Source organism: Heterodontus francisci, chromosome 40 (assembly GCF_036365525.1).
Source record: "Heterodontus francisci isolate sHetFra1 chromosome 40, sHetFra1.hap1, whole genome shotgun sequence".
Classification (NCBI taxonomy): Eukaryota; Metazoa; Chordata; class Chondrichthyes; order Heterodontiformes; family Heterodontidae; genus Heterodontus; species Heterodontus francisci.
In genome coordinates this window covers 30,090,951-30,117,174 of record NC_090410.1, presented here as the reverse complement: position 1 = coordinate 30,117,174, position 26,224 = coordinate 30,090,951, and the positions used below count along the sequence as shown (strand labels likewise).

General features: G+C 45.0%; 1 protein-coding gene across 1 annotated transcript; it reads left to right on the top strand.

Annotated features, from left to right (window-relative positions):
- Nucleotides 1-3,489: 3,489 nt before the first annotated feature.
- LOC137353187 (probable G-protein coupled receptor 139) lies at nt 3,490-6,142 on the top strand. The gene is made up of 2 exons (XM_068019235.1): nt 3,490-3,604; nt 5,238-6,142. Exons 1-2 carry the CDS (start codon nt 3,535-3,537, stop codon nt 6,140-6,142), a joined length of 975 nt encoding a protein of 324 aa, XP_067875336.1. The 5' UTR covers nt 3,490-3,534.
- Nucleotides 6,143-26,224: the final 20,082 nt, after the last annotated feature.

Genomic DNA, 26,224 nt, shown 5'->3' with positions numbered 1-26,224 from the left:
TGTTTCTACTAGGAATCTGGACGTAGCGTCCAGTTTGCTGTCGTCACTGCCGGATCGTCCAGCCGCATCGATGATGCAGTTGAAGTCACCGCCTAGGATGACCGGCCTGGACGTCGCCAGCAGCAGTGGGAGCTGCTGGAAGACGGTCAGCCGCTCGCTGCGTTGTACCGGGGCGTACACGTTGATCAACCAGAGCGGAGCGTTGTTGTACATCACGTCTGCTACGTTCAATATGTAGAGGATCCAACAAGGAAGGGTGCAGTGCTGGACCTAATTCTGGGGAATGAAGCCGGACAGGTGGTTGATGTGTTGGTGGGGGCACATTTTGGTGATAGCGACCACAACATGGTACAATTTAAGCTTGTTATGGAGAAAGAAATAGACAAGTTGCAAAAAAAGGTTTTGGATTGGGGAGAGCAAATTTTAGTAAAATAAGGCAGATCTGGCCAAGGTAGACTATAAAGAGTTACTTGTCGGGAAATCTACAGAAGAGCAGTGGAGGGAATTCAAAAAGGAAATGGGGAGGGTACAGGTCCAACATGTTCCCTCCAGGGTAATAGGTTACAGCAACAAGCCCAGAGAACCATGGATGACCAGAAACTTTCAGGGTACGATGAAAAGGAAAAGAGAGGTTTTTAGCATATACAAGGAGAGCAAATCAATGGAAGCATTAGTGGAGTACAGAAAATGTAGGATGGAGCTTAAGAAAGCAATTAGGAGAGCAAAGAGGGGATATGAGAAAGCTCTGTCTGATAAAAGTAGGAAAATCCCAAGATATTCTATAAGTATATCAATGGGAAGAGGATAACCAGGGAAAGAGTAGGACCCATTAGGGATCAAGGGGGAAATTTGTGGGTGGAGCCAGAGGACATTGGTAGGGTGTTGAACGAATACTTCACATCTGTCTTCACCCAAGAGAATGAGGATGTTGATATGGAACTTAGAGAGAGAGACTGTGAGGTTCTTGAGCAAATTGGCACAGAGAGTGACAAGGTATTGGAGGTTTTGGAAGGCTTAAAAGTGGACAAATCTCCAGGTCCGGACGATTTGTGTCCCAGGCTGCTGTGGGAGGCGAGGGTGGAGATTTCAGGTGCTTTGACCCTAATTTTTAATTCCTCTCTGGCGACGGGGGAGGTGCCAGAGGACTGGAGAACAGCTAATGTGGTCCCACGATTTAAGAAGGGTTGTAGAGATAAGCCAGGGAACTACAGACCAGTGAGTCTCACGTCAGTGGTAGGGAAACTATTGGAGAAAATTCTAAAGGAGAGAATCTATCTCCACTTGGAGAGGCAAAATTTGATTAGGAATAGTCAGCATGGCTTTGTCAGAGGGAGGTCATGCGTAACAAATTTGATTGCATTTTTTGAGCATGTGACCAGGTGTGTAGATGAGGGTAGTGCAGTTGATGTAGTTTACATGGATTTCAGCAAAGCCTTTGACAAGTTCCCACATGGGAGACTTATCAACAAAGCAAATGCACATGAAATGCAAGGTAACTTGATAAGGTGGATTCAAAATTGGCTTAGCTGTAGGAGACAGAGAGTGATGACAGACGGCTGTTTTAGTGACTGGAAGCCAGTGCCCAGTTGCGTACCACAGGGATCTGTGCTGGGTCCCCTCTTGTTTGTCATTTGTATAAATGACATAGATGACTATGTGGGGGGTAGGATCAGTAAGTCCGCGGATGACACAAAGTTTGGCCGAGTGGTTAACAGTGAGGTGGAGTCTTAGGTTACAGGAAGATATAGACGGGATGGTCAAATGGGCAGAAAAGTGGCAGATGGAATTTAACGCTGAAAAGTGTGAGGTGATATACTTTGGAAGGAGTAATGTGACATGGAAGTATTCAATGAATGGCCTGACACTGGGAAGTTCCGAGCAACAATGGGACCTGGGCGTGTTTGTCTATAGATCTCTGAAGGCAGCAGGGCAGGTTATAAGGGTGGTGAAAAAGGCATATGGGACACTTGCCTTTATCAATCGAGGCAGAGATTAAAAAAGCTGGGAGGTCATGTTGGAGTTGTACAGAACTTTGGTAAGGCCACAGCTGCAGTACTGTGTGCAATTCTGGTCGCCACATTATAGGAAGGATGTGATTGCATTGGAGGGGGTGCAGAGGCGATTCACCAGGATGTTGCCTGGGATGGAACATTTAAGCTATGAAGAGAGGTTGGATAGGCTTGGGTTGTTTTCGCTGGAGCAGAGAAGACTGAGGGGTGACCTGATCGAGGTATACAAGATTATGAGGGGCATGGATAGGGTAGCTAGGGAGCAGCTGTTCCCCTTGGTTGAAGGATCAGTTACGAGGCGGTCACAAGTTTATGGTGAGGGGCGGGAGGTTTAGGGGGGATTTGAGGAAGAACTTTTTTACCCAGAGGGTGGTGACGGTCTGGAATGCCCTGCCTGGGAGGGTGGTAGAGGCAGGTTACCTCACATCCTTGAAAAAGTACCTGGATGAGCTCTTGGCACGTCATAACATTCAAGGCTATGGGCCAAGTGCTGGCAAATGGGATTAGATAGTCAGGTCAGATGTTTTAATGCATCGGTGCAGACTCGATGGGCTGAAGGGCCTCTTCTGCACTGTTTTATTCTGTGATTCTGTGATTCTGTATGGAGAGCTCACAGGTGGGTTTCTGGTAGGTTTCAAGGAGAGGCTGGAAATGGGGTGAGTGAGGACATGGAGGGATTGTAACCGACAGATAAGAATTTGAAATCTACGGTGTTGGGTTGCTGGGAGCCAATGTGGATCAGTGAGGGTGAGCATGAGCAGGATTTGGTGAGGGCTGGACATGGACGGCAGAGCTTTGGATCAGTTTCCATCAATGGAAGGTGGAAGATGGGTGTCTGGGCAGGAATGAACTGGAGGAATGGAGTTAGGAGGTGACACCGTTCTCATTTTACTGGAGCCATTAACCAATGTAGAATAAACAGGTAAATGTCTGCAGTGAAATAACAAAGAGAAGAATGTCAATAGGACATATTCACTGTCTTTCCCTTAATATCACCCACAGTAATTTCTAGGCTGCAATCCCGAATGTGACCTTTAACTGCCTCCATGTCAGAGACTCATAGTTCATACCTTCACTGGGAAACTGGAGGAACAAAGAAAAATGTGTTTGCTTGTGTCCCTGAATTCAGTTTATACTGTGGACAAAAGAGTAACATTTATAACTGAATCAACAGGAGTAAACATGGTCAGTACAGTTATATGGAGACTGTAAATAAAGCCACTCATTATTGTGGGATCAGTCCTGTATGAACATAGGTTTATTCCTGAGAGAGGTCTAACTAAATTAGTCTCCTGGACTTGGAGATGTTTGTGTTTTATCAATCACATTGTTTACATCAGAGTCAAAGCTGCTGATGTCATGTGTTTGTTCAAGTGAATGTAACGAATCACAATGATCTGGGGTATAAACATCTCAGTGGAGACTTTTTCTCTGTATAAATCAGGACCCATTGGAATGGATCAGCTCAGAGTGCCTGCTGCAGCTGTGGGTTGCTGATCAACAGAAGTCATTGCATCTCACAGAAATGGAATATCCAGTAATGTTTCAGATAGAACGCATTTACTATCCTATTCTTGCAGCTGTTGGAGTTCCTGGTAAGCTCTTATCTCAGCTGTAAATGGCACAAATTAATGATAACTGTTCTGTTGTACTTGGTATTATTTCTTGCTGCATCATTAACATATCTGCCTGTTTTGTTCCAGCAGTTGAATGATGGGGGCATGAATTTAAAGTAATTGGTAGAAAAATTAGAGGGGAGTTGAGGAGAACTGAGCATCTCAAACTCACCATCTGAAAATGTGGTAGTGGCAGAAGCCCTCATAAATACATGGATATGTACTTGAAGTGCTGAAACCTGCAGGGCAATGGATCAAGAGCTGGAAAGTGGGACTAAGCTGGATAGCTCATTTCAGATGGTATAGACTCAATGGCTTCATTCTGTGCCATGGAATTTTTGTGTTTCTATGTTTCTGTGATGGAAGGTCCTCAGTCTCTTCTATTTCATTCTTGTAAGATTTTCATTATATTTGTAATTATCTTTTTATGCAACCCTGGCATTGTTACTGGATTATTCTCTGCACAGAATGTATTGGACCCAGGTTTATGGGCTAAGAGCAGGAATCAGAGCATCAGGAGCTGTGAGCAGTTTCACGGTGTGGAACTAACCTGTCCTGGATTATTTTTTTGAATGTGTTTTCAGTGATGGATAATGAGACTGCTCACAGTCTCTGTGTCACGAGGAGGTAGCACAATGTCTTCACAACCCATAACATGGTTCAGTTTAACTGGGATTTCAATGTATTTCTTGGTTATCACTGTTGTGAAATATTATTTCATTCTGTGTGTGTCTGATGCTGCTTCAGAAGCCGAGCAACTGAACTGAGTTTGTTGCAGACTCTTTCACATCTCCTTCTCTGTTCACTGTGGATATGTTCACTGTCATTGGGCTATATTGTAAAAAGAAATTGTTTTTAAGGAAGAGGTAGATAGATTCTTGATAAGCAAAGGGGTGAAAAGTTATCAGGCTAGTTGGAAATGTTGAGTAATCAGTTCAGCCATGAACTTATTGAATGGTGGAGCAGGCTCGAGGGGCCGAGTGACCTACTCCTGCTCCTAATTCGTATATTCGTGTGCTTGTATGAAATGTGTTGGTGATGTTTTTATCAGTTTGCTCCTGTCTCCCCTCCAGCTCCTACATGTCCTTTTCATTGTCTCCCTTCCAATCTCACTCACCGGCTCAGTCTCTAGCAGCCTCGTCTAACCCAATCTGGACCCTCAAACTCCCTGGCGTGGCTCTCAGCACTTTCCCATGCTGTATCAGCCCCTGTATAAGCCCCTGGCAGCTCTCTTAACCCAGAGCATCAAACCATTGCCCCTTCCCCAAAACTTCCTGGCTGTCAGCCTGGTGCCCCAAAACTTGATTTAACCCATTGGGATCCTACTCAGTGAAACACCTTCGCATTTCCACATTGGCACTGCCCCCTCACTCAGCCCTTTCAGTGGATCCAGTGCTGACTTTATTCACTTTCTGTATCGATTTCCCAATTCATTATTGATAATTGTGTTTGAGTAATTTCTCTGTGGGTAAGTTCTGCCCAGGTCAATGGGTCAGATTTTACCATTCAATGCAGCAACAAAGATGGAAATTTCACCCCAGATCATGTCAAACTGCTGCTTTGGTTCATGTCTGACCAGTAATTTCTCTGCTTCCTTTTCTCTCTCTTCCAGTTAACTTGGTGGCGATTGTGATCCTGTCCCGAGGAAAGTGCGGTCTCTCCAAATGTATCACTCTCTACCTGGTGGGAATGGCAGTGGCTGATCTCCTGGTTGTTATCACTGATCCTATATTGAGATGGACTCTTCCAATTTATTTCCCAGATTCATTCCTGAACATTACTCCAGTGTCGAGTCTCATTATCACCTTGAAGTTTGTAGCCACGGTGGTTTCTGTCTGGCTCACAGTTGCTTTCACCTTTGATCGATTTGTGGCCATTTGTTGTGAGAAGCTGAAAACAAAATATTGCACTGAGAAAACAGCGGCCGTGGTTCTGGGAACAGTGAGTGTGCTGGGCTGTTTCGAGTCTCTCCCTTGGTACTTTAAGTATGAACCTGAATATATAATTGATAACATTCCCTGGGGTTGTGTTGTTAAACTGAGCTTCTACACTTCCCCAACATGGGCTGTATTTGAATTATTTCACTACATTTTAACCCCTTGTGCCCCGTTTTTTCTGATTTTGCTGCTCAATGTTCTGACAGTCAGACGTATTTTAGTGAGCAGAAGAGTCCGGAGAGGACTCCAAGGCCGCAGCAAAGGAGAGAATCACAAGGATCCAGAGATGGAGAGCCGAAGGAAATCAATCATTTTACTCTTCAGTATATCCGGCATTTTTCTCCTGTTATGGGTGATCCGGCTTGTGTACAGCATTTATGCACGAATTACCGATACTTGGCAATATTCCTCGTACACTGACCCTCATTTCATCACAGATCACACATCATTGATGCTGCAGGTTCTCAGTTCCTGCACCAACACCTGTATTTACGCTGTAACCCAGACTAGATTCAGAGAAGAGCTGAAGAGTGCAGTCAAATACCCTTTCAATCTCATTGTTAATTTAATTAAATCATAGAAGAAGCTGAAGGATTTCCAACACTGGAACTAAAACCCATTTCATATTCCATCCCCTACACTCATACACATAGGATAGAAAGCACATTTTATATTATCAATACAGAGCCCTGTAATGATCTTAAATCTGATTCTGAGATTATATTTTATTGATACTCTGAACCATTGAGGCAGGACTTATTCTGCAGATAATTAATGAATTGTTTCTCCAAAAAGGCATCACTAAAGAGCTCAGCTGGACTTCAATTAAACCTGCCCTGGACCCATAGCAGAATGGGCAAAGCTGCCAACCACAGTGGTTTCCGTAGATCTGATCAGAATGAGGGCTCTCCACATCAATGGAGAGAAGGATGAAGGGTGCTTGTATAGACGATAAAAGCATTAGGTGGATGATAAATAAATAGATAATTTGATAGGTAGAAGATAGATAAATATCCATCTATCATAGAAACTTACAGCAGAGAAGGACGCCATTTTGTTAGATTTTAATTGAAGCACACTTTGTTGCTGTTATCAATTATCTAATCAATGATTCGGGTTCAACTGCAACCAATATGGTGAATATTGTGAGTTTAATTGGAGTTGAGGCAGAATATAATATACTAGTTATACAGCACAAACATAATGACAATGACAAGCAGTGAATACTGATCCATGTAGACCAGGATGACTTTTCTTTTCCTGCTTTCTCTTTTCTCAGTGCCTTGCTTCTTCTCACAATTTCTGCTCGAACTGCCCAGGAGTATTAGACCAAAGTCAGCAAGGATCTGCCCTTGAGAGTCCCTCTTCACCGTTAACTGCACTGATGCCTTGCAAAACCCTTCACTTTATGTTGTTTTCAGGGGTGAACCTGGGGTTCATTATTGACAAGATCTCATTGATCTATAAAAGTTCCCCTTCATACAAGGTATCCAATGACATGTCAAGTTCCTTTTTTGAAATATGGAGTAAAAGCCCGCCCTTAAGTTACCTTCTATGTTCCGTGACCTGTTGTAGCCTTTGCACATACCTTCCATCCTTGATCAACCAGGTCTTTACATTAGCTTCAGAACTGCCTTCCTTATCTCTTCCTGCCCTGTCTCCATGATCAGTCCCACAACTTCCTTAAGTGCCATTTTTGTCCTTCATACTAACTTTCAGGGCTTTATTGTTGATATCTGTCTGTTATGATTTATTTATACTCAGAGCTGTTCAGAAGGCCAGCCATCCAGTCTCACTGTTCCAATTCCTGATCAGAATATTGGAACACAAGATGGTTCACGAGAGAGAACTTCTGCTCTCACACAGTAAAGGTTAAATGGAGATTCGAGCACAGCTTTGAATTAGGGCTATTTAGTAATGCAACTACACAATTTGACTCCTTATCTGGGCTAACCATCCTTCGCTAAAAATAATCATTCATTTCTGGAGAAAGGAAATTTAAGCAGCTTTCAGTAAAACAAAAACTTACAGCACTAACCTCATCCTGTAGCTATTCCAAGCTGATTATATATGCATATTAGGCATATTTCTAATTTCGAACAATTTAGCCCATTATGGCTGTACTGGCTCACTGAAAGAGCAGTCGTGCTCAGTCCCATATCCTTGCTTTTTGGTCCCCATAACCCTGTAAGTTCCTGATCCTCAAATACCCATCCAGCTCCCTTTTACAATTATTGATGGAATCAGCTTCCATCACATTCTCGGGTATCGTGTTCCAGATCCCAACAACTCTGAGTGAAAATATTTCTCCTCATCACCCCCATCCCTGACTAGATCTTTCTCCAATGATTGAGCATCTCTGACCACTGGTTCCTGACCCAGAGGGAATAGTTTTTTCTTTATCTACTCTATCCAAACCTCTCATCATCTTATAATCCTCTGAGATCACCTCTTAACCTTCCCTGCTCCAAGTAGAACAGTCCTAACTTTACCAACTTCCCCTCATAACGCACACCTCATCCCTCATAACATCCTCGTAAACCCCTCTGTAATCTTTCTAAGGCACACGTTTTTCCTGACGTGTAGTGCCAGAATTGTCCACAATACTCCAGTTGAGACCTAACCGGTGATTTATAAAATTCGAGCATGATTGTTAGATCAATAATAGAGAGATTGACAGAGAGTGTGTGTGACAGTCTGAGAGAGAGAGAGAGACAGAGAGAAATGCAAGGACACGAAGAGACAGAATTATACAGAGGAATAAAGATACATAGAACATAGAACAGAGAACATTACAGTGCAGTACAGGCCCTTCGGCCCTCGATGTTGCGCCGACCTGTGAAACCATCTGACCTACACTATTCCATTTTCATCCATATGTCTATCCAATGACAACTTAAATGCCCTTAAAGTTGGCGAGTCTACTACTGTTGCAGGCAGGGCGTTCTACGCCCCTACTACTCTCTGAGTAAAGAAACTACCTCTAACATCTGTCCTATATCTATCACCCCTCAACTTAAAGCTATGTCCCCTCGTGTTTGCCATCACCATCTGAGGAAAAAGACTCTCACTATCGACCCTATCTAACCCTCTGATTATCTTATATGTCTCCATTAAGTCACCTCTCCTCCTCCTTCTCTCTAACGAAAACAACCTCAAGTCCCTCAGCCTTTCCTCGTAAGACCTTCCCTCCATACCAGGCAACATCCTAGTAAATCTCCTCTGCACCCTTTCCAAAGCTTCCACATCCTTCCTATCATGTGGTGACCAGAACTGCACGCAATACTCCAGGTGCGGCAGCACCAGAATTTTGTACAGCTGCAGCAGGACCTCGTGGCTCTGAAACTCGATCCCCCTACTAATAAAAGCTAACACACCATATGCCTTCTTAACAGCCCTATTAACCTGGGTGGCAACTTTCAGGGATTTATGTACCTGGACACCAAGATCTCTCTGCTCCTCTACACTGCCAAGAATCTTCCCATCAGCCCAGTACTTTGCATTCCTGTTACTCCTTCCAAAGTGAATCACCTCACACTTTTCCGCATTAAACTCCATTTGCCATCTCTCAGCCCAGCTCTGCAGCCTATCTATGTCCCTCTGTACTCTACAACATCCTTCGGCACGATCCACAACTCCACCGACCTTCGTGTCATCCGCAAATTTACTAACTCACCCTTCTACACCCTCATCCAGGTCATTTATAAAAATGACAAACAGAAGTGGCCCCGAAACAGATCCTTGCGGTACACCACTAGTAACTAAACTCCAGGATGAACATTTGCCATCAACCACCACCCTCTGTCTTCTTTCAGCTAGCCAATTTCTGATCCAAAGCATTAAATCACCTTCAATCCCATACTTCCGTATTTTCTGCAATAGCCGACCATCGGGAACCTTATCAAACGCCTTACTGAAATCCATATACACCACATCCATGGCTTTACTCGATCCACCTGTTTGGTCACCTTCTCGAAAAACTCAATAAGGTTTGTGAGGCACGACCTACCCTTCACAAAACTGTGCTGACTATCGCTAATGAACTTATTCTTTTCAAGATGATTATAAATCCTATCTCTTATAACCTTTTCCAACATTTTACCCACAACCGAAGTAAGGCTCACAGGTCTATAATTACCAGGGCTGTCTCTACTCCCCTTCTTGAACAAGGGGACAACATTTGCTCTCCTCCAGTCTTCCGGCACTATTCCTGTCGACAATGACGACATAAAGATCAAGGACAAAGGCTCTGCAATCTCCTCCCTAGCTTCCCAGAGAATCCTAGGATAAATCCCATCTGGCCCAGGGGACTTATCTATTTTCACACTTTCCAAAATTGCTAACACCTCCTCCTTGTGAACCTCAATCCCATCTAGCATAGTAGTCTGTATCTCAGTATTCTCCTCGACAACACTTTCTTTCTCTCCTGTAAATACTGACGAAAAATATTCATTTAACGCTTCCCCTATCTCCTCTGATTCCACACACAACTTCCCACTACTATCCTTGATTGGCCCTAATCTAACTCTAGTCATTCTTTTATTCCTGATATACCTATAGAAAGCCTTAGGGTTTTCCTTGATCCTATCCGCCAATGACTTCTCGTGTCCTCTCCTCGCTCTTCTTAGCTCTCCCTTTAGATCCTTCCTGGCTAGCTTGTAACTCTCAAGCGCCCTAACTGAGCCTTCACGTCTCATCCTAACATAAGCCTTCTTCTTCCTCTTGACAAGCGCTTCAACTTCTTTAGTAAACCACGGCTCCCTCGCTCGACAACTTCCTCCCTGCCTGGCAGGTACATACTTGTCAAGGACACGCAGTAGCTGCTCCTTGAATAAGCTCCACATTTCGATTGTGCCCATCCCCTGCAGTTTCCGTCCCCATCCTACACATCCTAAATCTTGCCTAATCGCATCATAATTTCCTGTCCCCCAGCTATAATTCTTGCCCTGTGGTATATACCTGTCCCTGCCCATCGCTAAGGTAAACCTAACCGAATTGTGATCACTATCACCAAAGTGCTCACCTACATCTAAATCTAACACCTGGCCAGGTTCGTTACCCAGTACCAAATCCAATGTGGCATCGCCCCTGGTTGGCCTGTCTACATACTGTGTCAGAAAACCCTCCTGCACACACTGGACAAAAACTGACCCATCTAAAGTACTCGAACAATAGTATTTCCAGTCAATATTTGGAAAGTTAAAGTCCCCCATAACAACTACCCTGTTACTCTCGCTCCTGTCGAGAATCATCTTCACTATCCTTTCCTCTACATCTCTGGAACTATTCGGAGGTCTATAGAAAACTCCCAACAGGGTGACCTCTCCTCTCCTGTTCCTAACCTCGGCCCATACTACCTCAGTAGACGAGTCCTCAAACGTCCTTTCTGCCGCCGTAATACCCTCCTTGATTAACAATGCGACACCCCCCCCTCTTTTACCATCTTCTCTGTTCTTACTGAAACATCTAAATCCCGGAACCTGCAACATCCATTCCTGTCCCTGTAGATTCAGGTATAAAGAGAGAGACACAGAGCCCTAAAAAGAGTGAAAAACAGATAATTCAGAAAAACAGAGGGAAGAGAGAGATCAAAAGGAAGGGAGAGTGAAACAGTGAGCAAAACTGGAACGGGGCAGGAAAAAGGGCAGCAAGCAAGCCAAAGGAAGGCAGAAGGAGGAAGATTAATAAAAGCAAAATACTGCTGATGCTGGAAATCTGAAATAAAAACAAGAAATGCTGGAAATACTCAGCAGGTCCGGCAGCATCTGTGGAGAGAGAAGCAGAGTTAATGTTTCTGCTCAGTGACCCTTCTTCAGAACTGGCAAATATTAGAAATGTAAAAGATTATAAGCAAGTAAAGCGGGGGTGGGGCAAGAGATAACAAAGGAGAAGGTGTAGATAGGACAAGGTCACAAAATAGCTGACCAGAAGGTCGTGCAGCAAAGGCAAACAATATGTTAATGGTGTGTTGAAAGACAAAGCATTAGTACAGATAGGGTGTTAACGGACTAAAAATTGAACAGCCACAAGTACAAACATCGAAAAAACAGTGGATAAGCAAACTGAACAAACTAAGATGAAATAAAATAAAACAAACACAAAAAAATTATAAAAAAAGGAAAAAGAAAAAAATAACTAAAAGTAAAAGTAAAATGGGGGGCACGTCAGGCTCTGAAATTATTGAACTCATTGTTCAGTCCGGCAGGCTGTAGTATGCCTAATCGGTAAATGAGATGCTGTTCCTCGAGCTTGCGTTGATGTTCACTGGAACACTGCAGCAATCCCAGGGCAGAGATGTGAGCATGAGAGCAGGGGGGAGTGTTGAAATGGCAAGCAACCGGAAGCTCAGGGTCCTGCTTTCGGACTGAGCATAGGTGTTCCGCAAAGCGGTCACCCAGTCTGCGTTTGGTCTCCCCAATGAAGAGACGACCATGTTGTGAGCAGCAAATACAGTAAAGTACATTGAAAGAAGTACAAGTAAATCGCTGCTTCACCTGAAAGAAGTGTTTGGTGCCTTGGATAGTGAGGAGAGAGGAGGGAAATGGGTACCTCCTGCGATTGCAGGGGAAAGTGCCGTGGGAAGGGGACGAAGTGGTGGGGATAATGGAGGAGTGGACCAGGGTGTCACAGAGGGAATGATCCCTTCGGAATGCTGACAGGGGAAGGGAGGGGCAGATGCGTTTGGTAGTGGCATCACGCTGGAGGTGGCGGAAATGGAGGAGGATGATCCTTTGAATATGGAGGCTGATGGGGTGGAAAGTGAGGACAAGGGGAACACAGTCGCAGTTCTGGGAGGGAGGGGAAGGGGTGAGGGTAGAGGTGCGGGAAATGGGCCGGACATGGTTGAGGGCCCTGTCAACTACATTGGGGGGAATCCTCGGTTGAGGAAAAAGGAAGACATATCAGAAGCGCTGTCATGGAAGGTAGCATCATCAGAGCAGATGCGTCGGAGATGGAGAAACTGGGAGAATGGAATGGAGTCCTTACAGGAGGCAGGGTGTGAAGAAGTGTAGTCGAGGTAGTTGTGGGAGTCGGTGGGCTTATAACGGATATTAGTAGACAGCCTATCCCCAGAGATGGAGACAGAGAAGTCGAGGAAGGGAAGGGATGTGTTGGAGATGGACCATGTAAAGGTGAGAGAAGGGTGGAAATTAGAAGCAAAGTTGATAAAATTTTCCAGTTCGGAACGGGAGCAGGAAACGGCACTGATACAGTCATCAATGTACCGGAAAAAGAGTTGGGGGATGGTGCCGGAGTAGGACTGGAACAAGGAATGTTCGACATATCCCAGAAAAAGACAGGCATAAGCAGGACCCATGCAGGTACCCACAGCAACACCTTTTACTTGGAGGAAGTGAGTGGAGTTGAAGGAGAAGTTGTTCAATGTGAGAACAAGTTCAGCCAGGCAGAGGAGGGTGGTGGTGGATGGGGACTGGTTGGGCCTCTGTTCAAGGAAGAAGCAGAGAGCCCTCAAACCATCCTGGTGGGGGGTGGAGGTAGAGAGAGATTGGACGTCCATAGTGAAGAGGAGGCGGTTGGGGCCAGGAAACTGCAAATTGTCAAAATGACGTAGGGCGTCAGTAGAGTCACGGATGTAGGTGGGAAGAGACTGGACCAGCGGAGAAAAGATAGAGTCAAGATTGGAAGAAATAAGTTCAGTGGGGCAGGAGCCCCATGACGTTCGTTTTCTTGAGGCTGATGGTTCGGCCAAATTTGTTGCATGCAGCCGCAAACCTGTCGATGAGACTCTGCAGACACTCTTCAGTGTGAGATGTGAAAGCAGCATCGTCAGCAAAGTGGAGTTCTCTGATGAGGGCTTTCTGTACTTTGGTCTTCGCTCTTAGACGGGCAAGATTGAACAACCTGCCAGCTGATCTTGTGTGGAGGAAAATTCTTAATTATAACAATATTAGGCAGGAACTGAAGAATTTAGATTGGGGGCAGCTGTTTGAGGGTAAATCAACATCTGATATGTGGGAGTCTTTCAAACATCAGTTGATTAGAATCCAGGACCAGCAGGTTCCTGTGAGGAAGAAGGATAAGTTTGGCAAGTTTCGGGAACCTTAGATAACGCGGGATATTGAAGGCCTAGTCAAAAAGAAAAAGGAAGCATTCATAAGGGCAGGAAGGCTAGGAACAGACAAATCCCTTGAGGAATACAAAGACAGTAGGAAGGGAATTAAGCAAGGAGTCAGGAGGGCTAAAAGGGGTCATGAAAAGTCATTGGCAAAGAGGATTAAGGAAAATCCCAAGGCTTTCTATACATATATAAAGAGCAAGAGGGTAAATAGGGAAAGGGTTGGCCCACTCAAGGACAGAGGAGGGAATCTATGTGTGGAGCCAGGGGAAATGGGTGAGTTACTAAATGAGTACTTTGCATCAGTATTCACCAAAGAGAAGGATTTGGTGGATGATGAGCCGAGGGAAGGGAGTGTAGATAGTCTCAGTCATCTCATTATCAAAAAGGAGGATGTGTTGGGTGTCTTGCAAAGCATTAAGGTAGATAAGTCCCCAGGGTCTGATCGGATCTACCCTAGAATACTGAGGGAGGCAAGGGAAGAAATTGCTGGGGCCTTGACAGATATCTTTGCATCCTCATTGGCGACAGGTGAGGTCCCAGAGGACTGGAGAATAGCCAATGCTGTTCCTTTGTTTCTGAAGGATAGCAAGGATATTGCAGGAAATTATAGGTCGGTGAGCCCAACGTCAGTGGTAGGGAAACTATTAGAGAGGATTCTTCGGGACAGGATTTACTCCCATTTGAAAACAAACAAACTTATTAGTGAGAGGCAGCATGGTTTTATGAAGGGGAGGTCATGTCTCACTAACTTGATTGAGTTTTTTGAGGAAGTGACAAAGTTGATTGATGAAGGAAAGGCAGTGAATGCTGTCTGTATGGACTTCAGTAAAGCCTTTGACAAGGTCCCTCATAGCAGATTGGTACAAAAGGTGAAGTCACATGTGATCAGAGGTGAGCTGGCAAGATGGATACAGAACTGGCTCAGTCATAGAAGACAGAGGGTAGCAGTGGAAGGGTGCTTTTCTGAACGGAGTGTTGTGACTAGTGGTGTTCCACAGGGATCAGTGCTGGGACCTTTGCTGTTTGTAGTATATATAAATGATTTGGAGGAAAATGTAGCTGGTCTGATTAGTAAGTTTGCGGACGACACAAAGGTTGGTGGAGTCGCGGATAGTGATGAGGATTGTCAGAGGATACAGCAGGATATAGATCGGTTGGAAACTTGGGCGGAGAAATGGCAGATGGAGTTTAATCCAGACAAATGTGAAGTAATGCATTTTGGAAGGTCTAATACAGGTGGGAAGTATACAGTAAATGGCAGAACCCTTGGGAGTATTGACAGGCAGGGAGATCTGGGCGTACAGGTCCACAGGTCACTGAAAGTGGCAACGCAGGTGGATAAGGTAGTCAAGAAGGCATACGGCATGCTTGCCTTCATCGGTCGGGGCATAGAGTATAAAAATTGGAAAGTCATGCTGCAGCTGTACAGAACTTCAGTTAGGCCACACTTAGAATATTGTGTGCAATTCTGGTCGCCACACTACCAGAAGGATGTGGGGGCTTTGGAGAGGGTACAGAAGAGGTTTACCAGGATGTTGCCTGGTCTGGAGGGCATTAGCTATGAGGAGAGGTTGGATAAGCTCAGATTGTTTTCACTGGAGGTGGAGGGGTGACATGATAGAGATTTACAAAGTTCTGAGTGGCATGGACAGAGTGGATAGTCAGAAGCTTTTTCCTCGGGTGGAAGAGTCAGTTACTCGGGGACATAGGTTTAAGATGAGAGGGGCAAAGTTTAGAGGGGATGTGCGAGGCAAGTTCTTTACATAGAGGGTGGTGAGTGCCTGGAAATTGCTGCCGGGGGAGGTGGTGGAAGCAGATACGATAGCGACATTTAAGAGGCATCTTGACAGATACATGAATAGGATGGGAATAGATGCATACGGACCCCGGAAGTGCAGAAGGTTTTAGTTTAGGCAGGCATCAAGATCGGCGCAGGCTTGGAGGGCCGAATGGCCTGTTCCTGTGCTGTACTGTTCTTTGTTCTTTTTTCACTCTCCCACCTAACTCTCTATTTACTGATTAAACCACAGAGATGAAAAGGTTTTCTCACCCAGTTGCTTGGTCTGATTCCACAAGCTTTTCTCTTACCCAGTCCAGCTTGGACACTTTAGTTTTTGTTCCAATTCCAGTTCCATGTGCTGATCAGACACTCAGGGGAATTGTTGCTTGGCATGTTGGCCAATGGTCCGGCTGCACAGCAATGAAACAAAGGGAAAAGGCCCTTTTAGCCACTTCTGTGCACAGCTTTCCTCGTGCACAGACCTTGGAGCGATCAATGATTGGTTTCCCCCCTGCATGATCGGCTCGTGAATGTTCAGATATGATATCACCCCTCACACTAAGGGGTCCCATTCCCAGGCTGACACTTACACAATAGGACAAACCCCGCCTCCCCCCCCCCCCACCCCCCACTGCCCCCGCCTCTGGCTGTTACAAGAACTCATAATGGGGCCCATCCTGTAAATATTTTGATATGCATGCATCCAGGATGTCTGTGATGAGGACAAATACTCTAACAATTACTGGTGATCATTTTAACCATTACTGGTAATCCTAGGTGTCTGGCATGCTGTTGGAACGCTTGGTTGTAAAACACATCTCCCGTCTCCAGATACTGAGAACAAATATCCAAACAAAGGATTTGCTGTAACTGAGAGAGTTTGGCTGGACATGGCATCACAAGACCTTTTGGAAACACAAATTTCACAACGTAGCAGGCATAGATTAGAGAGAGAACAACTGGAAACTTTAACATGTACAGTGACTCAGTTAATTGATCCGCCATGTTTAAATCAGTTCACATTTGTAAGAGCCCACTACACAGTCACTGAGACACTCCTGCACTACTTGCCTTAATGTAAATGAATGACATGTTTGAGAGCAGGTCAGGCACATGGGATTAGGATGAGTGCTCATGTTGGGGATAAGTATCATTAATCTATCAGAGAATCAGAACACACCTGGGATACTCAAGAAAGGAAGCTTGTGTTGAATTTGTGAGCCTTGCCTTGTGGAAGGCTTTAGTGTTTGGTGAGAATGTTAACCCAGAGAAATTTTGCCCTTGTGGGATGACAGTTGTCTGAATAGATATTATAAAATCTTATTACAACATTAAGATACAAAGCATACTGAGTGTAACAGAATTTGCAGCATCCCATCATATAATATACTTTGCTGTCTACACTGTATGAATACAGCTGTGAAACTGTTGTAATGTAGGAAATATAGCATCCAATTGAGCACAGAAAGCTCCCACAAACAGCAAGCTGTTACTCTGCCTCCCTCTCTCTATCACTCTTGCACACCGTGCTGTCTGTCATTATGGGACCTAAATCACAGAGAAGGTGAACATTCTTCATGTGTCTGTCACGGCATAAATAGCAACATTGGCAGTGTGTACCATCTGCAAGATGCACTGCAGCAACGCACCAAGGCTACTTTGACAGCACCTTCCAAACCCGTGACCTCTACCAACTAGAAGGACAAGGGCAGCAAATGCATGGGAATACCACCACCTGCAAGTTCCCCTCCAAGTCACACACCACCCTGACTTGGAACTGTATCGCTGTTCTTTTACTGTTGCTGGGTCAAAATCCTGGAACTCCCTTCCGAACAGCACTGTGGGTGTACCAACCCAACATGGACTACAGCGGTTCAAGAAGATGGCTCGCCACCACCATCTCAACGGCAATTAGAGATGGGCAATAAATGCTGGCCTGGCCAGTGACGCCCACATCCCATGAACGAATAAATAAAAACTATGTAGATCGTGAATGGGAAGAAAATAATCAAGTGCCTCAGGAGTGCAGCGAATTAAAGGCAGCGTTCCAGGTATGGCAGCGTTCCAGGTATGGCGGCATTCCTGGTGTAGCAGCGTTCCAGGTATGGCGACGTTCCTGGTGTAGCAGCGTTCCTGGTATGGCAGCGTTCAGATGCTGCGAGAGCAACACAAGGACCTTGAAACGTCTGATGATCATTCAATGTGCAAAGAGGAAATTGAACAGCTCCAGCACAAGCTACAGAGGCAGAGAGGTCGAGCCTGTGCTATGCAAGGGGTTGTGGAGGAAGGGAATACATTGAACAGGTGGTGGAAGAAGGCAGAAAAGCAAGTTGTGGAAGGTTAAAAGAAAGGTGGTAATAGTATTGGGCGAGGAATAATGTGTCCAATACGGCACACGAAAGCAACACCAGTGGACAGCGGAGACCTGGTAGTGTCAATTTGTGATGAAACTCATACTCCCTGACAATTCAGGGAAGCAGTAAAGGATTTAGGAACTCTCGGACGGGGAGGAGATGTGGACAGGCAGGTTTTTTTTCCGCCTAGAAACAGTGGCTGCAATGCAGAGCTTCGATCAATATCAGAAAAAGAGCTGTTTGTTTTAATCTGGATGGGGAGGCTCTGGCTGGGCTACTCCAAGACACCAAACATGCTCGACCCACAGTGACTTGGGATGATACTAAGTGACAGGTTAGAGAAGCTTACAGTTACGAAAGGGGTTTTCCATTTAAGATCATGGCACAAACTATGCAGGGAGAGGAGGAACACCCAGAAGTGTTTGTTGGCAGATTGTGGCCTGTTTATAATGAAGCAGAGTAATGAGGATTGGATCGGCATCAATTGGCAGGAAACAGTCTCTGCCGATGGTAAAGAGCTGTTAGAGCTCGTATGGAACCTGCTAATAATACAGTCCTGTCAGGGATTGATTTGGGAGACCCAGACATGACAGAAGCTCGAGTGTTGAGGAAGTTAATGATGTTTAGGGAGGATAAACTGGACAAGCAGGTTCGGAACAAGGTAGAAGGGAGAAAGAAAGGAAAAGAGCAAGAAATAAAACCCCAGGTAACTTGAGACCAATCTGGAGATAGGAAGGAGCAAAGCCGAGGAGGTCACCTGTGGGAAAAGTGAGGATAGAAAACAGGCCGGTAGAATGAGCAGAGAATGCTATAGCAGTTGAAAGCACAGCCATGTAGAATGGGAATTCTGTGTCTGAGGAAAAGGGAAGGACTGAGAAATAATCCTGGGGATTGTAGGGGTCATGATACTGGCCCATGCCTTGGAGAAGGCAGTAAGCCAGGCTGGAGCTAAATGTAACTTCACCAAGGGAGGAAATGTAGGGGACCCTAAGCTGGAGACCTTTACACCCTTCAAGCAATGAAGGGGCCGTAACAGCCGGTTATCATCCCCGTGCCCATTCAGGTATGACAGCCACAGAAGACCCACTGTGGATTTATGGGAGAAGGAAAGAAAGGGGAATAACTGGTAAATACAGGGGTGTCACATACTGTGGTCTATGCGAAGGTTGAGTGGAGATCCAATTGGTCCTGCGGTAAAGCCTGCATTTTGGGAAGATTTACAGGAAATACACTGGCTGGCATGGTATCTAAATCTCGTCACATATAAGTGGGGCCACTTGAAATAAAGTAAGTATGCATATTAATAAATTGGGATGTGGTAAAGGAGGGGAGACAAATTTGTGTAAAATGTTGAAGAGAAGGCTGAGATGTGATTTGACAGAGGTTTTCAAAATCATGAGGGGTCTGGACAGAGTAGATAGAGAGAAACTGCTCCCGCTCGTGAAAGGATTGAGAATGAGACAGAACAGATTTAATATATTTAGTAAGAGAAGCAAAAGTGACATGAGGAAAAAATTCTTTTCACACATCGAGTGGTTAAGGTCTGGAATGCGCTGCCTGAGAACGTGGTGGAGGCAGGTTCAATTGAGGCATTCAAAAGGGAATTAGAGAGTAATCTGAAAAGGAAGAATGTGCAGGGTTATGGGGAGAAGGCAGGGGAATGGAACTGAGTGAATTGCTCTTTCAGAGAGCCAGTGCAGACACGATGGGCTGAATGGCCTCTTTCTGCATTGTAACAATTCTGTGATGTAGCTTTGAGTCACCCAGTGATGGTGACAAGTGAACAATATCTCAATTACATCATGCCACAGATGTAATACTGCTCACACCTGAACTGGGAAAACCGTGTGGAAAGGTTCAACGCAGAACCGGCTGGATCTGTAAGATTGTACAAAATCAATCGTTCTGTGAGTGATGGTATAGTCCACTGCTGACTGAATTGAAATAAGCAATATGAAGGGCATTTGGAAATAATGCAGCAGGAAAGAGTGTAACTAAAGAAGAAGTAAATTATCAAACTATAATAATGTATCAGTTAAAAACGACACCAAATAAAACACCCGAATTAAAACAACAATAATCTCCAGAGTGTTCAAAGCAAATACCAGGATCCAAAATGGCCTGGTATTGGTGCCAACCAATCAGGTTTTATATCAAAGATAATTCCAGTATTTTGAATTTGACTGAGGCAAGATGGCTAATCTGTGTAAAAGAGACACCCAGAAACTGATAGATGTATTGTGTGAATTAAAAGAAAGGCAAAGTGAAGTCGGGAAAGAAATAAAAAAGAAATAAAAAACATTACACTTATCCCGTGGTGGGGACAATTATGGATTTGGGGAACTACAGTTGAGATAAATCCTTGGATAAGAATCGTGTTTCACATATTGGTCATAATCAAATGATCATTGTGATCTATTTGTCATGTCTGACGATGGCGGAGAAAACTCGGCAGAAGAAGAAGGAGAGACAGAAAAAGTTGATGTGTGAGGTCTTGGTTCAGCAAGAACAGGAGAAGTTGGTTTAAAGGTCACTGATTCCCTGTGGAATCAGGGCATCAATCAATTGGGACTGGAGTTCTGTAGCCAGTCCTGCAGCAAGAACACATTTAACTTTAAGTAAAGAGACAAGGAACAAACAGGATGTTTAATTGAACTTTTAAAGCAAGCTGTGAGCTTGCAGGGAAATATACAGAGACAGAGACACGATGGATTGACTTTGTGTATTTGCCAACGCAGGAAGTAGCTGGAGTAACCAGACCACACAATAGTACGTGTCCGTTTGAATTTAAGTGACTTTCCTGACCATTGAACTCCTGTGGCCAAGCTGTTCACCGGACTTACAAAATAATGACCATGGTTCCACTGTGTTTGGATCAGCTCCCATATTCCTTGAAAATGTTTTTCTCAAAATTGTTACAGAGGGTAAAACCTATTCACCAACCAGATGATGCTGATACACCCAGAATTTTCCCAATCAAAACACCTCTATGTGCTAATGGTTAAAACATCAAACAGAATGAGGACATTTCCTTGTCTGATAATAGACTATTCGCTGACCCAGGATGTGGAAGTGATCAGATTAAACATTCTGTAGATTTACAGAAACAGACAATATTAAGATGTTACAATCAAAAAGGTGGGGGGAGGTTGTTTTAATCATTATCACAGAAAGTGATGTAACACATGTGGTATGAATCCCTCATATAGGATCTTGGAAGATGTAACCCACAGCAGTAAGACATGTTTCAATAAAGCTCCTGTTTCTTCTAACCCATCAGACTCTTTCCATATTCTGGACTAAACTAACAGAACGCAAAATATTGTACAGCGACAGTGGAGAAAAACAATGCCGGAAAATTCTCCATCTTTACCAGAAAGCTTCAAGAAAGTCTTGAGCCTAAATCAGCTGAGGCATGGCCGAAGTGGTATCGGAGATTTGCCAGGTACTGCACTGCATCAGACCTCGCTGTGAAGTCGAGCAGTGAGCAGGTCAGTACGCAGTTTTATGTGATGGGTGACTGTGCAGATGATATTCTCATCACAGAGTATCAACGAGGAGAAAGGCACATACGACGAAGTAATTAAAACACTCGATACATATCTTAATTTAGGAAAGACTATCATTGTCCAGTGCGCCAAATTTAGCAAACGTACCCAACGTCAAGGGGAAAGCATTAATGCATTTATAAATGACCATTCTAAACTTGCAGAAAACTATGATTATGACAGCTTGAAGGACGAGCTGATCAGAGACAGAATTGTTGTTGGACTGTTTGATTATGCTTTATCTGACCACTTGCAGTCAAGAGATGATTCAATCGAAGCAAAGGCAATACAACTGAGCAGACAAGCGGAGGTCAGGAAACAGACTTGATCAGGTGAGAGGGAAAGTCCCGTCTTGAGAAACCGACACAGGCGGGAAAATTGTCCCACCAAAGGGGCCAAGTGCCATTTGTGCCACTTCCAGGCGGTATGCCATAGCAAAAAACCAGTACAGAATTCACAAAACAGGAAATCTTAGAAAGGAGGCAAGGTCCATGAAGTTGAAGATATCCACAATGTTGAGATACCTTTCTTTGGCGAGACCCAGGAACCAAGTGAGGAAGTTGCTGAGATGCAGAGATCCTTGTAGAGGGAAACAAGATGCACCTTAAGTTTGAGACTGGAGCAGCAGTTTCGGTTCTTTCTGGTGCTGAACCATGGTTAGAGAGGAGCGTTCTTCAGTCATCAAGCAAACAAATATATGGACCGGGAGGAATGAAACTCAAGGTCATAGGAGGACTGAAGGCAGCCCTCCAATATTGAGAGTCAATGTTGAGGACTCTCAGGGCAACTCCCTCCCAACTGTTTACTGCTGTGCAGCCACCTCTGATAGGTCTGCCCTTCCGCTGGGACAGAACATACGCAGGGATGGTGATGGTGCTGTCTGGGTGAGGTATGATTCGGTGAATATGACTATGTCAGGTTGTTGCTTGACTAGTCTATGGGACAGTTCTCCCAATTTTGGCACAAGCCCCCATATGTTAGTCAGGAGGAATTTGCAGGGTCGACAGGGCTGGGTTTGCTGTTGTCGTTTCCAGTGCGTACATCAATGCTGGGTGATCCATTTGGTTTCATTCCTTCTCTTAAGCTTCAAAGCAGTTTGATTCAACTCAGTAGATTGCTAGGCCTTTTAGAGAGCATTTAAGAAACCATCACATTGCTGTGTGTCTGGAGACACATGTAGGCCAGACCAGGTGAGGATGGCAGATTTCCTTCCCTAAAGGACAAATCTCCTTCCTGTCCATCTCACCCCTCCCTCTGCTGACCCTCTGGACTTTGCTAGTGGATCAGCTCTCACAGCCCCTGTATGCTTCTCCCTCCAGAACGTCTGTTCACTTGTGAACAAGACCCTTTCCATCCAAGAACTTATTGTGTACGACTGCATCAACATAATGGTCTGAACGGAAACCTGGCTGAGGGGTAATAACACCTTCCCGCTAACTGAAGCCTCCCCGCCTGGCTATACCTTCCACCACCTGCCCCACTGAGACTATCGTGGTGACAATGTGGCACTTATCACCAGATCACACTGTGGTCTGACCCCCTACTCTTCTGGCACTTTCTCCTCCTTTGGGCATCTCACTTTGTTCCATCCCTCTCACCTCATTCAAAATCCTCCTTCTCTCCCGCCCTCCCAAGTACAATGAACATTTTCTCACTGAGATATCTTCATGACTTTTCTCCCTCAGCCTCTGCACTGAACGATTTCTCATCCTCAGTGAAATAAACCTCCCTCTCAACTCATCATTCTCTCTCTCCTCTGAGTTCACTGGGCTCTTATCCTCCCTAAATCTCTCCTTCCATGTAAAATCCCCAACCTATATTCAGAACCACCACCTTGATCTTGTCATCTTGCTAATCTCATCCGATCAAGCACAGATAAGGCCAGCTCTGATCAATTCCTTATATCAACCTCCACCCACATCACCTTCCACACCCCAACCTCTACCTCCTTCTGTAACTGTCCCTGGGAAAAACTATCCCCCAGTTCACTACAACAGCACTTTCAATTCCCAACTCTCTAGCCTTTGGTCTTCCATTTGCAACAACATTTCTGTAGCTACCGATTTGCTCGACCACACCCTCACCTCCACCTTTGATGCTCTAGTCCCCAATAAATAAATTCCTCTCTCTCACCCTGGCCATTCCCCCGGTACAATCCTCATCTGCAATCCCTTAACTCCAAGGAACACAGACTTGAGAGGATATGGCAGAGAACTGCCATCGCCAGATCTGGCTGGACCACATAAATCAATAAAATAAAAACAGAAAGTGCTGGAAATACTCAGCAGGTCAGGCAGAATCTGTGGAGAGAGAAGCCAAGTTAGCATTTCAGGTCTGTAACCTTTCATCAGAATATGAAACCACAAAAAACAATATTGGGTCCTGCCCTCATTTGCTAAAACTGCTCGTTATTGCAGGTTCAGACTGCATTACAAAAATAACAGCAGGTACTTTTGTCATAGAGTCATAGAGTTATAAAGTACAGAAACATGCCCTTCGGCCCATCATGTCTGTGCCGGCCTTCAAGCACCGAACTGTTCTAATCCTGTTTTCCAGCACTTGGCCCGTAGCCTGGTATGCTATGACGTTTCAAATGCTCATCTAAATACTTCTTAAATGTTGTGCGGGTTCCTGTCTCTACCACCCCTTCAGGCAGTGCGTTGCATATTCCAACCACCCTCTAGGTGAAAAAAGTCTTCTTCAAATCCCCTCCAAACTTCCTTCCTTACCTTAAATCTATGCCCCCTGGTTATTGACCCCTCAGCTAAGGGAAAACATTTTTTCTTATCTAACCTATCAATGCCCCTCATAATTTTGTATACCTCAATCATGTCCCCCTCAGCATTCTCAGTTCTAAGGAAAACAACCCTAGTCTTTTCAGTCTCTTGCGTATTGGACACTATCTGCTTAAACCCCTCTCCCCTGTCTCGTCCACCCTTACCTCCAACAATATGTGCAGGGAATTCATGGACTTCTTTATCACTGAGATTGAGAACCCTCCTGGTCCCCATATTAGTCGATATCGTTAACGGTTCTCTCTCTTCCCGTGCTGTCCCTCGCTCCTTTAAATCTGCTTTTACCATCCTGATGGGATCTACCCCAGAATACTGAGGGAGGCAAGGGAGGAAATTGCTGGGGCCATGACAGAAGTCTTTGTATCCTCATTGGCTAAAGGTGAGGTCCTAGAGGACTGGAGAATAGCCAGTGTTGTTCCTTTGTTGAAGAAGGGTAGCAAGGAGAATCCAGGAAATTACAGGCCGGTGAGCCCTACGTCAGTGGTAGGAAAATTATTGGAGATGATTCTTCGGGACAGGATTTACTCCCATTTGGAAACAAATGGACTTATTAGCGAGAGGCAGCATGGTTTTGTGAAGGGGACATTGTGTCTCACAAACTTGATTGAGTTTTTTGAGGAAGTGACGAAGATGATTGATGAAGGAAGGGCAGTGGATGTTGCCAACATGGACTTCAGTAAAGACTTTGACAAGGTCCCTCATGACAGACTGGTACAAAAGGTGGTCACACGGGATCAGAGATGAGCTGGCAAGATGGATACAGAACTGGCTCGGTCATAGAAGACAGAGGTTAGCAGTGGAAGGGTGCTTTTCTGAATGGAGGGCTGTGACTAGTGGTATCCACACGGATCAGTGCTGGGACCTTTGCTGTTTGTAGTATATATAAATGATTTGGAGGAAAATGTAGTTGGTCTGATTAGTAAGTTTGCGGACGACACAAAGGTTGGTGGAGTTGCGGATAGTGATGAGGATTGTCAGAGGATACAGCAGGATATAGATCGGTTGGAGACTTGGGCGGAGAAATGGCAGATGGAGTTTAATCCGGACAAATGTGAGGTAATGCATTTTGGAAGGTCTAATACAGGTGGGAGGTATACAGTAAATGGCAGAACCCTGAGGAGTATTGACAGGCAGAGAGATCTGGGCATACAGGTCCACAGGTCACTGAAAGTGGCAACGCAGGTGGATAAGGTAGTCAAGAAGGCATACGGCATGCTTGCCTTCATCGGTCGGGGCATAGAGTATAAAAATTGGAAAGTCATGCTGCAGCTGTACAGGGCGGCACAGTGGCGCAGTGGTTAGCACTGCAGCCTCACAGCTCCAGGGACCCAGGTTCGATTCTGGGTACTGCCTGTGCGGAGTTTGCAAGTTCTCCCTGTGTCTGCGTGGGTTTCCTCCGGGTGCTCCGGTTTCCTCCCACATGCCAAAGACTTGCAGGTTGATAGGTTAATTGGCCATTATAAATTGCCCCTAGTATAGGTAGGTGGTAGGGAAATATATAGGGACAGGTGGGGATGTGATAGGAATACGGCATTAGTGTAGGATTAGTATAAATGGGTGGTTGATGGTCGGCACAGACTCGGTGGGCCGAAGGGCCTGTTTAAGTGCTGTATCTCTAAACTAAACTAAACCTTAGTTAGGCCACATTTGGAATATTGCGTATGAGGAGAGGTTGGATAAACTGGGATTGTTTTCACTGGAACGACGGAGGTGGAGGGGCGATCTGATGGAGGTTTACAAAGCTATGAGTGGCATGGACAGAGCGGATAGTCAGAAGCTTTTTCCCAGGGTAGAAGAGTCAGTTACTAGGTGACATAGCTTTAAGGTGCGAGGGGCAAAGTTTATAGGGGATGTGTGAGGCAGGTTTTTTTACACAGAGGGTGGTGAGTGCCTGAAACTTGCTGCCAGGGTAGGTGGTGGAAGCAGGTACGATAGCGATGTTTCAGAGGCATCTTGACAAATACTTGACTAGGATGGGAATAGAGGGATATGGACCAAGGAAGTGCAGAAGGTTTTAGTTCAGACAGGCATCATGAATGACGCAGGCTTGGAGGGCCGAATGGCCTGTTCCTGTGCTGTACGGTTCTTTGTTCTTTCTTGTTCTC

What these genes read in the sequence shown, in the direction of transcription:
- LOC137353187 (XM_068019235.1), top strand. Translation starts at nt 3,535, where the DNA reads ATGGAATATCCAGTAATGTTTCAGATAGAACGCATTTACTATCCTATT. An exon ending in TGCAGCTGTTGGAGTTCCTG is followed by an intron (nt 3,605 to 5,237) that starts GTAAGCTCTTAT and finishes TCTCTCTTCCAG; the next exon opens with TTAACTTGGTGGCGATTGTG.